The sequence below is a fragment of the Echinops telfairi genome, unplaced genomic scaffold, assembly GCF_000313985.2.
Source record: "Echinops telfairi isolate 266 unplaced genomic scaffold, ASM31398v2 ScPeMD7_11;HRSCAF=52, whole genome shotgun sequence".
Taxonomy (NCBI): Eukaryota; Metazoa; Chordata; class Mammalia; order Afrosoricida; family Tenrecidae; genus Echinops; species Echinops telfairi.
This window is the reverse complement of record NW_022103908.1, coordinates 34,245,023-34,258,547: the sequence shown is the minus strand read 5'-3', so window position 1 is coordinate 34,258,547 and position 13,525 is coordinate 34,245,023. Positions and strand designations below refer to the sequence as shown.

The 13,525-nt window shown below is 38.4% G+C and overlaps 1 protein-coding gene across 3 annotated transcripts in view; it reads left to right on the top strand.

The window, feature by feature from the left end:
• ELF1 (E74 like ETS transcription factor 1) overlaps window positions 1-13,525 on the top strand; it is a 104,310-nt gene that overhangs the window by 25,240 nt on the left and 65,545 nt on the right. Inside the window, exons 2-3 of one of the 3 annotated variants that reach the window (XM_045287131.1) lie at window positions 6,999-7,298; window positions 8,428-8,496. In XM_045287131.1, coding sequence (XP_045143066.1) covers window positions 7,227-7,298; window positions 8,428-8,496 — 141 coding nt within the window. In that variant the 5' untranslated portion in view covers window positions 6,999-7,226. Of the gene's footprint in view, window positions 1-6,998; window positions 7,299-8,427; window positions 8,516-13,525 lie in introns of those variants that run through there. The other 2 variants (XM_004707912.2, XM_045287132.1) reach the window with 2 other exon arrangements.

The following is a 13,525-nucleotide window of genomic DNA, read 5'->3' as shown; positions in this document are numbered from 1 at the left end:
GAGGGGCGTGGTGTCATGTGGCAGGATCTCCTCAGGGGCCATCTTCCTCTCTGTCCGCTCACTTTCACCTCCAGGGTGTGCCACCGCTGCTGCTGGAATCTCAGTGAGGGGACCCATTGTACTAGACTGTATGTTTTCCAGTAAGAAGATGAAAATAGTAACCAGGGGGATAAATAAGCCAGAGCAATGAAACAATTTTCTTGCAAGTTAATTCTTGTTTTGTTTAACTGCCCAAACAGGTTTTGCTGATAAAGGACATTTTAGCGTGTTTGTGTTCCCTGCATGGTTGTGTGTTTGTCAGAATTCAATTTGTGGGTGCTGGAGGGAAGGTAGTAAAGTTGGTTTAGTTGCATTATAGCAGTTAATAACATTTTGATAATCATCACTTTCACCCCTTTTTGAGAAAGGCAAGAAAGAAGTTCAGCTCTTTTCATGACCAAAGTTAACACAGTATCTGATTACTGTTGGGCATTGCTCTCTTGATTTAAAGTTTTCCTTTTCAGAACTTGCTCAGAAAGGGGGTTAATCATGAGACCACAGGTACGGACAGGTCTTGGTATGTGATCTGTTTGGCTCCTTTGCAAGGTGCTACAAATGAGGCCTGCCTGTAATCTGACACCAGGTAGGCACAAGTGGCCAAGGTTGAAAGAACCGGAATTTCAGGTCTGGGTGGTAGTGATTGTAATTGCAGCTGGCCTCAGATCCTGGAGCTGGTCACCCAGTGTCTGTCAGCAAAGAGGTGAAGGCCTGGAGAGCACAGCCGGTCAGGTTGGCTGTTTTTTTAGTTAACGTGGTTTGAGCTAAGGTACGCTTGTTCAGGTGGCTAAGACCTGCTTCAGCTGTGGCGTAGACCATTAGAAGCCTGACGCAGACTGTCAGTATAGAAAAGCTCAACTTGTGCTGTTTCCACTTAGAAATAAAACTGGTTTTGAAGATGGCCTAGATATTTCTCTTTCCCTGGCCTCTCCCATCCCTGCTCTAAGGCAGGATTCTCAACCTCAACTGCCATTGCTATCAAGTTAATTATGATTCATAGGGACTGCATAGGGCAAAGTAATTCTGTCCCTTTAGGGTTTTTGAGACTTCAGATCACTACAGGAGTAGACAGCCTCATCTCTCTCCCTTGGAGCAACTGGTGGATTTAAACCATGGACCTTGTTTGTGGCTAGGTGCTCAATGAGTAACTCACTATGACATCAGAGCTCCTTAAGGTGGGATAGTTATTTAAAAGATACTTGTATGGATTCCAAGGACATATTTTGAACTTTTCCTAAATTCTCAAATTCTTAGAATGTTAGAAACCTTTTAAATGACAAGATTGGGGTTGCAGTGCTATGAATTAACATGGGCTTCCTGCCATCATCTTTGTGTAACACCTACCGGATAACTGGATGTGCCTGTGCAGAAGGAGTGCTTAGGGCCCACTGAGGGACTGGGAAACGTTTCATAATGTAAATAAGGTGCCTGGTACCCTTGTGGGGCTGGGACCATACAAATAAAGTGTGTAGAACCCTAATGAGGGCACTGGCCCGTTTTGCCCTCCAGCTAGGCTTAAAATGAGCCATCCAAGAAAGAAGAACCAGGAGTGGAGCATGTCTTTCAGACACAGGACCCATGTGCCGAGGGTCTCCTAGACCGAGGAGACAGGAGAACTGTCACACCACATAGACAAAGGGATGAACCTGGAGGGAGCTAAGTGCCTTTCAGCAGGAAGCTTGCTGGTGGAGTGGGAACCTTCCAGGAACTTAATAGCAGAGCCAACGAGCTTTTTAACTCTTTGCCTTAGTGGGGCAGAGGCCTGGTTGACCCCAGGGGCCAAAAGCCAAAGAGAGACTTGCCTGTCAGGATGGCTGAGAATAAGCTGTCCCAGCCATAGAACTAGATTCTGAGTAATTTCTGGTCCTAAGTATATCTCTTAGCTTCCCTAATAAATCCCATCATCATGAGTATTGTCTATGAGGTCTGTGTGGCCATTATAATGAATTATCAAACCCTGGAGAGAAGCACAGTGCTGTGGGTGGTGGCAATAATTGTGCTAGAATTGGTTTAAAAACAAGAAAGGAAAAAGCTGGAGCCCAGAGGCACGTCTGACCTCCGCCTCACAGGACTCACTCTTGGACTCTTGGTGGATGCTGAGACTCCGTATTACCCCTTGTGAAGTTAGAGGCGCCCAGACACTCCTGCAGTGATTTTTACAGGGGTTAGAGAACGGTTTTGTTTTCTTTTGCCCCATCGATTTTGTGCAGTGTCAAGGTCGCTCTGATTCAGGGTGACTTCGTGCCTGTCAGAGTAGAACTCTGTAGGCTTTTTCACACTAGGTTTACGGGATGTGTCATTTTGGCACATTTCTATTTCCTCAACGAAAATTGCAGAATCCCTTTAAATTTACCTCCTACCATTTATGCTGACTTTTATCCATTTAATGAGACAACTATATATCCAAAATCATTTTCTTCTAAGATCTTTACAGATACGTATCAATTTGACACTAAGGTAAATGAGTATTATTCCTAGTAAAGCGATTTCATTCATGAAAGCATTATTTCTGTAATAAATATAAATGCAGTAAAATGTTTAGAAAGTAACGATTAACTGTAAAGGCAAAGTAGCTGAGATTGTCGTATTAACTGATCCAAGCGACCTAACTATACGTCAAACCCAATATCTCAAATGTTGTATAATGTTAAATATTATAAATTTTATATAATATATGGCATCACAGTTTCATTTCTAAGTTAATAGTGCATAAATATGTGTTTTTACATAAAATAAGTTGTTTTTTTAAAGAAAATGTGTAGTTTTGTTCACCTGTCAATTTGATGCGTGTCCACGGGGACAGGTATATAAAAAATCTTTGGAGACCTAGTGTTAATGACCGACTATTGGGAAGAACACTTGCAGGCCTTGTCCTGAAAGCCCGTGGGTGGACTTCCAACCTTTCCTGAGTACTTGTAAACATTTGGGCCACCCAGGGACTCCTATTTTATGTGTAAGGTACATGATTCAGAGAGGTGGCACTGTCGGATAAACATTGAGCTTCTATGTGCAAGGTTGGAAGTTCAAACCCACCACCTACTCCTTGGGAGAAAGGTGATACTATCTGCTCCTGTAAAGATTTACAGTCTCAGAATCCCTAAGGAGCAGTTCCACTCCGTCCTACACGTTATGAATCAGAATGGGTCTGAGAAGAGTGTTTTCTTGTAGTTTTGCATAATGAGATTTATAAGTGATTTCCCCTTCTCCAATTTCTCCTGGATTATATTGATTTTCTTCAGGAACTGAGAGACTAATTATAATTACTACTCTAAGGAAGTTCAAATCCAGTTATTTAATTGTAGGTACACTTTGCTGGGTATGTATATGTGTGTATTTAATTGATTTTTCCAGCATTTAAGAAATATAAATGGATGGCAATAATACTGTATTCAAAGAATAAGAAAGCATTGATAAGAATCTATTTTAAAGTACCTTAATGAATTATTAAGTTGTGGTAACCTTATAAAAAAACCTCATGTACTTAGGATATGTTATCAGAAAGCACTAGATGCTGGAAAAGGACATAATGCTTGGTAAAACAGAAGATCAGTGAAAAGGGGGGTGACTCTCAATGAGATGATTGATATAGTAGCCGCAACAGTGGGCTCATTCATAATAATAATTATGGTGGCCGGACAATATTTTGTTCTGTTGTCCAAAGGGTTATTAAGGAGCCCTGATGGTTCTGTAGAATGGGCTGCTAACTGCAAGGTCAGTGATTCAAGCCCACCAACTGCTCCTCGGAATGAAGATGAGGCTGTCTACTCATGTAATCCTGACCCATCTCAGAAGCACTATGTAATGTTGGTATGGGTTACAACCAAGTTGATGATGGTTTGTTTTGACATAGGGTTGTTAGGAATCAAAACCGATTTTCAAGCACCTACCAACCGTCACGTAGCCAGATCCTGGTCTGTGACACAAAACTTCCAGGCAGCACAATTACTGATTTACTCCCTGCTCTTTTTCTAATTTCCCTGGTGCCTCTTGCCTTCCCTCCCTCCCTCTCTATCTTGTTCTGTTTTCTTACATCTCTCTTGTATGTCTTCACATGAAATAGTTTTTCCAAATGTGTTTTCTTTTCACAATGTGTACATGTTGAAAAAGCCCCTTTGTGAGTTATCACTTCATGTAAAATTATTTTCTGTATAGATATTTGGCATCTGAGGTTACACAGAACTCCTGTTCCAATTCTTTATCTACCGCCACCCCACAAATGTTCATACACACATACCCACCAACACTATCTGAATACTTTATTAAATCCAGAGTTTGTATTCAAACATCCTATGACTATTAGATGGCTATTTTGCTTTCTATGAGCAAGAATTGTCTCATCTACCTGCCTTTTCTTTGGTTGGTTAGTTTATAAATTTTCATTACATTATGTTAAGCTCTCCCCCTAGCATCTTACAAAAGGTGGCACTATTTTTTTCATGTTGTTCTGAATTAATGTTTTTCTAAATAATCCTGTGCTTAAAGTCCTATATGTTTTCAGTTTGTGCTTGAAGCCCGCAGTGCTGTGGGGTTGCAGTGTTGAGGGGGACTTGATGGCAGTGGGCTGTGTAGAAATGAGTGTAAGCTGCAGGCCAGAGCAGCCGTGGCTCTTCCTCGCTCCACAAGTGACTTCGTGATTGTGAGGCATTGTTTCAGTTTCGCTTTGTTACCATTGCTTGTCTTCACTGTTGAGAATTCTGAAAAGAACAGTTTCTTAACTGCAGCAGTGTTGTTGGAGGTGCTAGTAAAAAAAAGTATGTGAAGAAAGTATAGCTTACCTTGGCATAGGTTTGCTCATACTAGTTCGGAGGACAACGTCACTTGGTATTTGTAAACATACATTTTGGAACCACCATTTGGAACCTCACCTTTTCCAGAGAAGCTTCTCCACCGGGAAGTAGTTTTACACTTTTTAAACTGTGTTTCGTCCGCGTCTTGGATAACGGTTTCCTCCTTGTCAAAAGTTCTACAATCATACTTCATTTTATAAAGAACATATGTAAAAATAGCTTATGTAGCTAAAGATAGATATTTAAAACTGTTAGACGATAGTTATTTTTCCAGAAATTTTGTTCTGATTATCTTGAAACCTGGCGCATTTCCTTGCAAATTACAGACACTAAAGCATTGTTCACTTGAACATGACTTCAAATTGAGGCTATGTACAACTCGTGCTAAAATTGGTGGTAAATGTAGTATTGCTGAATTTCTGAAGGGAGTGATCCCCAAGGATCCAAGTATAGCGACTGAGAGATATGTGAAAGAAGTGGGGTTTGAATTGAGCATTGAACAATGGGGGGTGGGGTGGGAGGATGCCAGTGCTTTTGAGAAGTGGGAGGGATATTCCAGGAATGGAGGGATAAAAGAAGATGAAAAAATAAGGCAGAAATAAATGTACTCCATGTGGAGGACGGTATGAAGATAGGCCTAGGATGGGAGAATTGGGATGAGTAATTATTTAGGGGACAAGGTATTATAAGTAACATTTGGTCCAAGGCAAATATATGTCTTATGCTTATCTATGATCAATTTAAGTCAAAGTATTCCCACTCCCCTCCTTATAACAGATGAACTGTTCAAACGCTACCTGAAGGAGTTGAAAATAACTTCCCAATGTTGGAGTTTGTTTGTTTTCCTGGAACTCACTCTTAAGAGAGTGAGAAATGAGATGGAGAGGTATGGGAAATTACAGGGTCAGAATATAGTGTAGCAAGTAAAATATTGGTTAAACTGCATTTTTATTTTTGATTTCCTTTTGATTCCCACTTAGGGAAATCAGCCATGGTGACCCCTGAAGCCCAGAATACATATGTTTAGGGAATTCACTTTATGGATATCAGGGAATTGAGCATGCGGTTTGGCAGCTCACACTAGCTGGATTTAATTTGAGGGCAGTTGATTTCACTAGGTCAGTTGCACCCCTGAACTTGTCTCTTTTACAATTAGGAAATTAACAGCCCAGTCTATCTTTAGACTTGTCTTTTAAAATATTATTAAGATAATAAATGCTATTTCCAAGGACACAATGTTATTTTTGAACATTTTTGTACCTTTTTCTTTTCATGACAAACCATGACAAAAGGATGTAGTTTTAAGTAAAATTGTGTTAAACTCGTAAGTTCAATTTTTTAGATATACTTTTTAAAATACACACACACACACACACACACACAGACACTTTGGACATTTAAAAACTGAGAAATTGTTGTCACTCTAAGTTGCGTGTCTGTTTTTCTGCTGTTGTGAAGTGCAGTCTTTGCATGCTCTAATTTGCCATGACGTGGTCAAGTGCTGTTTCCTTCCTGTTGCTTGCAAGCCTGTGCTGGAGATAAGGGTACATTTCAGAGCATTAAAAGGAGCTGCTGAAGCCAGACAGACATGCCCACTTACCAGAACCTTTGTAGAGAACAGAAAGGGTGCGTGATTGTTTTCTGCTTATTTTTTAAAGCTATTGAAGTTGTACTTATTACTTTATTAAACAGATTATCAATCTTTATATGAACTAACCCTAACAGCAGTGATATCTGCATGTTTCATTAAACACGAAAATCATGTGTTGTGAAATTATGTATGGCATAGGAATTTCTGGTTGGTTTATTTAGCCTTTATTTCTATTATAAATGTACAAATATTGCCAGATTTTTAATAGTCAGTTTTTTAATTATAAGGGGGAGGAAAGAAAGACTTCATTTTCTTTTTTTCTTTTTCAAGACTTCATTTTCAAGAGCGAAAGGTACTTTTATCTTAACAGGAATGAAATCTTCAGACAATTATCTAACCTTAAAAGACCTATGTGTCCGTCCCCCCACCTCCCCCGCAAAGACCTATATGTATTACCCATGTTGATTTTGTTTAAAAACAACAACAAAAACTTTGGCAGCACTACCTTCTACATTACATATTAAGTTGTTGTTATATATTAAATGATATGATTGCTTTTTCATAACTAACTTTTTATTTTTCAGGCCAATACAATCCAGAGAAAAAACCTGCCTCCGTGTGAATGCAGTCAGTGTCTGAAGCATAGAACATTTGGAGCGCCTTCCCGAGAGAAAGCAAGCCTGGGTCTAGAGTAACCTGACAGACTGAGCAGTGGGTCTTTCACCCAGATCCGTCACTGGACTCTGCCACCCACCCAATCCTTGAACCTATTTGGAATTTTTCTTATGTGGATCTAAGGGGAATGCTTTATTATGGCTGCTGTTGTCCAACAGAACGACCTAGTGTTTGACTTTGCCAGTAACGTCATGGAGGATGAACAACAGGTATGAGACCCAGAGAGTGTTGGGTTTTAATGAATTAGTTTTTCTGGTTTCTTCTTTTAAAATAGAAGGCGATTTATTATCTAAAAGGCAATAAAAGGCGCCTTCAACTGAAACAAGAATTTTTAAATTAAAAACTGGAGAACATATGCTCATAAGTTTTTAAGATCCCTTTAAGTCATAAATTATGAATCCTACCACTAAATTTGAGGTGGTAACAAGGAAGTATTATTTTGGGGGTTCAGCTTATTTTTCTGTAAAACGAAACTAAGCAGCAAGTGCCTTAGGTGACTATTTCAAAGATACTTTGAAAAGCATAAGATCTAGAGACACACTAACGGGACATATCCGTGGTTTTGGTAGTATAGAACTGGTGGCTCTCATTTGCTTGTAATTTTACGGTGCGGTACGGTTTTAATATGTGTGGTAATTAGCATTTATAATCGTGGGCACTCCTTTAATCATTTCTTCCCAAAGCATGTGACTGAGGAAGTTACTCAACTTCTGTAGGTTTCAGTGTCTGTAGAATGAGAACATTCGACTAACTGATTTCCAAATTGACTCTTTTCATTGAAATTATACAAAATGTATAAATTATTCTTTCCAGGCTGTAAGTTGGGAAGAAAAAAGCAAAATCAAGAGATACTGAATAAAAGAAAGGATTTTTTTTTTTTAAAGAAAGGATTTGAGATAAGGTGCATTCTAGTCCCTTTTTTTCTTTTTTGGTCTGGCCAGGGTTTCTTGGGATTTTGTGGGTTTTTTTGCATTTATAAAAAAGACTCGCTTTGTTCTAAACAGGGTATCTGAGGGGTTGTATGATATGTTTATGGGAGAAATTCTGTAATGTTGGAGGACGCAGTTTACTGTGGAAGAAGATTTTGTAGACCAGTAGTATTAATAAGATTGGTCTGTATATTGAAATAAGCCCATGGGGCTTGAAAATCAAAATATGAACTGGCTTTGGAGGGAAAAATTGAGGGAGTGGATTGCTTGATCTCAATTAAAGATGGATTAATCATTATCTGGGTTTAATCTAGAAAGGATGGAAAAGAGATCCTTTCTCCTTCAGGGGAGAAAGTGTTTTGGATTTGCTCTGCAACAGGCTGTGTATGTCTCTGTTATGATTTGTTAGCAGTGTGTTTGCTGTGCAGCCTCCGAGAGGAAAGAGGATGTTGTCGATCCCACAGACCTCAGGCTTGAGGTGAGGAGGCCTGGTCATGGTATGTGACAGCAAAGGCACACAGTTCTGAACCATTCCCTGGCACACTCTACTGCAATAGCTTTGCATTCTCTTATTCTTAAACTCATCTTATATTATGGTTTAGTATAATTACATTTGTCTATAGAGCTTTTTTTAAAAAGGGTTTCACAAAACAACACTAACCTTTACTGTGCCCGATGCACTGTTTATCTTGTTCAGCAAGGTCTTTGGATAAAGAGATGATGCTCTTAAGTTCAATGTCAAAATGTGCATGCATGTGTGTATTCTTAGTTGTTTTTATCTAGCAAAACGAATTTGTTAGTTTTTGTAGACAAAGGACTTTACAAATATTAACCTTTTTGCTAATATTTGTTAATAACAAATATTGCTCTTATCCACGTTTTACAGTGAGGAAATTGAGACAGTGGTTAAATGACTTGCCTGAAGTCATGTAGTTAATAACTAGAGGAGCCTAAAATTGAACCCAAATAATTTGGCTCCCACTAATGATGATGAGTGCTCTAGTAGTGATCTGTGAGAATCTCACTATAATACAAGTATTAGAGCCAGGTTTACAGTTCTTTAATCGAAGTCCCTAAGTATAGTAAACAACTGATCCAGTGATGTTAATTTAGTTAGCACCTCATCTAACTTGTGGCATTAACTTCTGGTGTTTCGGTTGGTTGGTTTAAAAAATTTTTTTTAAATAATACTTCACTGTATTTTTCATGAAGTTTACATAGCAAGTTATGTTCCCATTTCACAATTTTCACACAAATTTGGGCAGTGACATTTCTCTTAATGTATCAGCATTCGCTTTGGTTGTCTTCTAGTTGTTCAATTTCCCATACTCTAGTTCCCTGCCCTTCCCATCTCTCCTTCAGAGTTAGATGTTGACCTCTGGTCTCTTACAGACAGTATTTTAATTGAACATCGTTCTTATAAACAATGTGCATTGCAGTCATTCTGAACCACAGAACCCTAAGTAGGGTCTCTGGTAATGTAAATCTTTAGAGGAGAAGATGGCCTGATCTTTCTCCTAAGGAGCGGCTAGTGGGTTTGAACCGTCAACCTTAACATTAGCAGCCCAGTGCCTAACCCACAGAGCCACCAGGGCTCCATGGATGATTTTATTTTTAAATTACACAAGTAGCTCATATACCAATTATAAAAGAAGTCAGCCCCCTAGTGCAAAAATAAGTAAAATAAACATGTCTCTCTTCTAACTCTTAACTTCTATTCTTCTAACATAGAAGAAATCAGACTTTACTGTTCGATGTGTAATGTTTTTAGACAAAAGTCTAAACAAATGAATGATTGTAAGAGTAAGTAGAAAATTATTGTTACAAAGTCATAGAAACTTTTATTAAACGAAACTATCAAAATGTGAAGCTATTTTTTTTCTCTCAACATTAACCTTTCCCTGAAAAATTAAGTGCTCTGTAATTTGTACAAAGTCAAAATGGTAGTTTGGGCACTCTTGAGGGACTCAAATTATGTTCCTTTTCAATGCTTGTTAAAGTTTGGGGAACAAAAAGAAGTCTGAAGAGACAAGATCAGAGTTTTAGGGCAGATGTGGCAAGAACCAGTGAAGTTCTCATAGGACAGCCCTGGCTATCCTCCAGAATGAGCAAGTGCTTATCACTCAAAAAATGCCTCCGCATGACTTTTCTGGTCTTTTCCTCATTGGTACAATTTTCAGTTTTCTTAAAGCTTCTCCTTAATAAACCTCTGTCACTGTGCAAGAAACAGTCACCATAACCTTCTTGCTAACTTCTGTGTGACTTGAACCAGCCCAGCAGGTCCCTCAGAAGCCATTGTTTTAGTAATGCTTGCTCTGAGGATTGTGTTGGTAAATCTAAGATTCATCCCTGGTTAGGTTTTGTTCCTTAAAATCAACATTAGCTTTGAAGTTGCTTAAAATATTGATGAAAAGGTCAACTCTGAGCAATATTTTCTTCTTGAGTGTCTGTTGTATGAAGGCACCCTAACAAGACTGGGAGAACTTGTCTGTAGCCATCCGCTGATCACAGAGACGTGTCTCAACACATTGTGTTTGGAAGAAACTCGTGCATGGAGGAACTGGCACCCTAACAGCAATGTTTCCTGCTTACCCTCACCTACATACATGACAAATCTATAGTTGTTTTTAAGATATAAGTAAAATCAAGCTTTTCCTGTGACTTATTTTTATTTAACCCGTAAATTTTTTGTATGCGTATATTAGTTCTAATTCATTAATTTTTCTGTATGATTGATAGACTTTATTAATCTCTGATCACCAGTAATTGGTGATTACCAGTATTTTCCTATTACAGTTTGAAGTGAGGACCTTGTTTGGGAACAGTAAAAATATATAGTGGTTAAGAGCTCAGGTTCTGGAGTGATAGTGCCTATGTTTAGACCATGGTTTCTATATATGCTGTCTCTGTGACCTTTGGCAAATGACTTCATCTCTCTATACTGTATCTTGGTTTCCTCTTTTGCCAAAAGTTAAGTTGCCGGGTTTGTGAGGATTAAGGGAGTTGACACATATAAAGCTTTTAGAGCTGGCAGGTAGTTAATATGTATTTGCTAAGTATTTTAATTTTGTTATTGCCTATGCATTTGTATTATATAGTGCATATTCTATAAAAGTGTGCTTATTTCTGTAGGATTTCTAAAGGTAGATTTACTGAGTTTACCAAAAGCGTGGACATCCTGCTAAATCATTCTTGTAAAAGGCTGTGGCAGTTTTTGCTATCACTAACAGTATAATTCTCTACAATATCATGAGCACAAATCCACTCCTCCTTCCCCTTTTGGACCATTCTGAAAATCTAAATTTCCTGGTCTATTAGTAAATATAAACATCTTCTCTACTAAAGAATGCTCAAAAATTGGGCATCTTGGCTGTTGGTGTGAGTTGTTTCTTGCTTATTATTCCTACTTATTTAGAATTTCTTTGAATTTCTCATTAATATCCTTTTGCCCAGTGGGAATTCATTACACACTGTGGAGAGTAAATTGGTATTGTCTTACAGCTAGATCTAGTGAATCTATTGAACCTCTGTTTTTGTGGCACATGACTAGTGTACTTTATCCCAGTCTCTTACTGCCTTTGAACAGCCTTGTGCCCTGTAGAAATTTCAAATATGTCCTCAAATTTATGTTTCCTTTCCCTTTTTTTGGCTTCTGGGTTTTGTGTCTATTCCTACTTAAAAGATACTTAAACATTCTCTTTATGTTTTCTTCATGTACGTCTTATATATTTAGTTTTTCATTCCATCTGGAATTTATTTTTGTGAGGTATAACTTGCCCTCGCAAATAGGGGAGTTGGCCCTTCATCATTTATTGAATGTTCTACTTCCCCACTATACCAAATGACCATATGCAGAGACTTTTGGACATGATGGAGTATTCTCTTCCATTGAACTTTTTATGTTGTACCAATATGTAAACATGCTTTTATAGGGTTGAAATTTGATCAGGTGACTTCCCCCACAAATTTTGTCTAAGGTTTTGAATGAATTTCAGAACTAACTTGTTAAAAGTATTTGTCTTTTAAAGTAATTAATTCTGATTAGAGATCCTACATTGATTTGATTATCTTAAAACTTGTTCTTTTTATAATTGTTTACGGCACTAACTTAGAATATATTTTCTGTTCTCATCTGTGGTTATAAATTTAGTAGTCTAAAGAAAACGACACCATTGATACCTGGTTGCCATCACTTTGATCACTTTGCCTTGTGTCAATTCAGATTCTTTTGAAAATTGCTTGGAGCTCCTTTGAATGGGGAGGGATTAGTGTGGAAAAGCTTCTAAATTACCAGCATTGTTGGTGCAGACAAGCTGTTTAAAAATTTGTTTTTGCTGTTTGTTCCATATTGGGAATTTTCACATTTAGGAACGAAGCATTTCTGTTTGGTAGCAACACTGTCACTATTGCACTCAGTGTCCTTTTATTTGAAATACTTTGATTTGACCCTCTAAATTTAGCAGGCTCCTTTGCCTGGTGAATGAACAAGAAGGAAGCTGGAGGCTGTGAATGGGAGTTTCTAGAAGAGGAAGACTTGGCTATCTGCGTAAACTTTCCAGAAGTTAATTTAATGAAAAGCAGTTGATATTTCCTGTTTTTAATAGTCTTTGATCTATATTGGAGTACAAACCACATGATCAGCAATCCCAAACTGCCAGCCATTCCTCGGGCTTTCTGCTCCTCAAAATATTTACAGCCTTGGAAACCCCAGTGGGCGCTTCTACTCTGTCCTGTAATGTCACTGTGAGTTGATATTGACTTGATAGCAGTGGGATGTGTGTTTTATTGCTGTTGATTTAAGTTGCTGGCTTTTTAAAAGTAGAACTTCTGAGCAGTCATAGTTATTTATATGAGGGGGTAGCCACTCCCAAAATGGAAAAAATTCTGCTGGGTGGAGTTTTTATAGTATGCATTTTTCCCACTAGGTAAGCATTGAACAGCTCGCTCTGAGTTAGTGCACCCAGTGGTGTCCCCTAGGAAGGTTCTCTCTGATCACAGTGAATTTTTTTGTAAAAGCAGTTTTGCTTGAACCTCATTTTATATGATGTCCGATTTAAGAGAACAGTATGTGGCTGTGGAATTTTGTTTCCTGCTTGGGAAAAATGCTGCAGAAATTGTTGTGATGTTGAACACAGCTTACAAGGACAGCCTTATGGGAAAAACAAGTGTATAAGTGGTTTCATCATTTCAAAAAAGGTGAAATGTCGATTGATGACAATCCTCATTCTGGATGACTGTCAGCTTCCTGAATGGATGACAATGTAGACAGAATTCGTGCACTTTTGCTCAAAGACTGAAGAGATGGGGAAGTTATCTGGACTATCTTGGAGCTCTGTTCAGTGAATTTTAATGGATGGTTTGAGAATGAGAAGGGTGGTCGTGAAATTTGTGCCTCAGGTTCTGACTGACCAGGAAAAGGGGCCTGGAGTGGAAACAAACATGCCACGCTTTGAAAGAACAGCTTCAAAGAGACCCAGAAATTTTTTCCAAGGTCATTACTGGTGGCA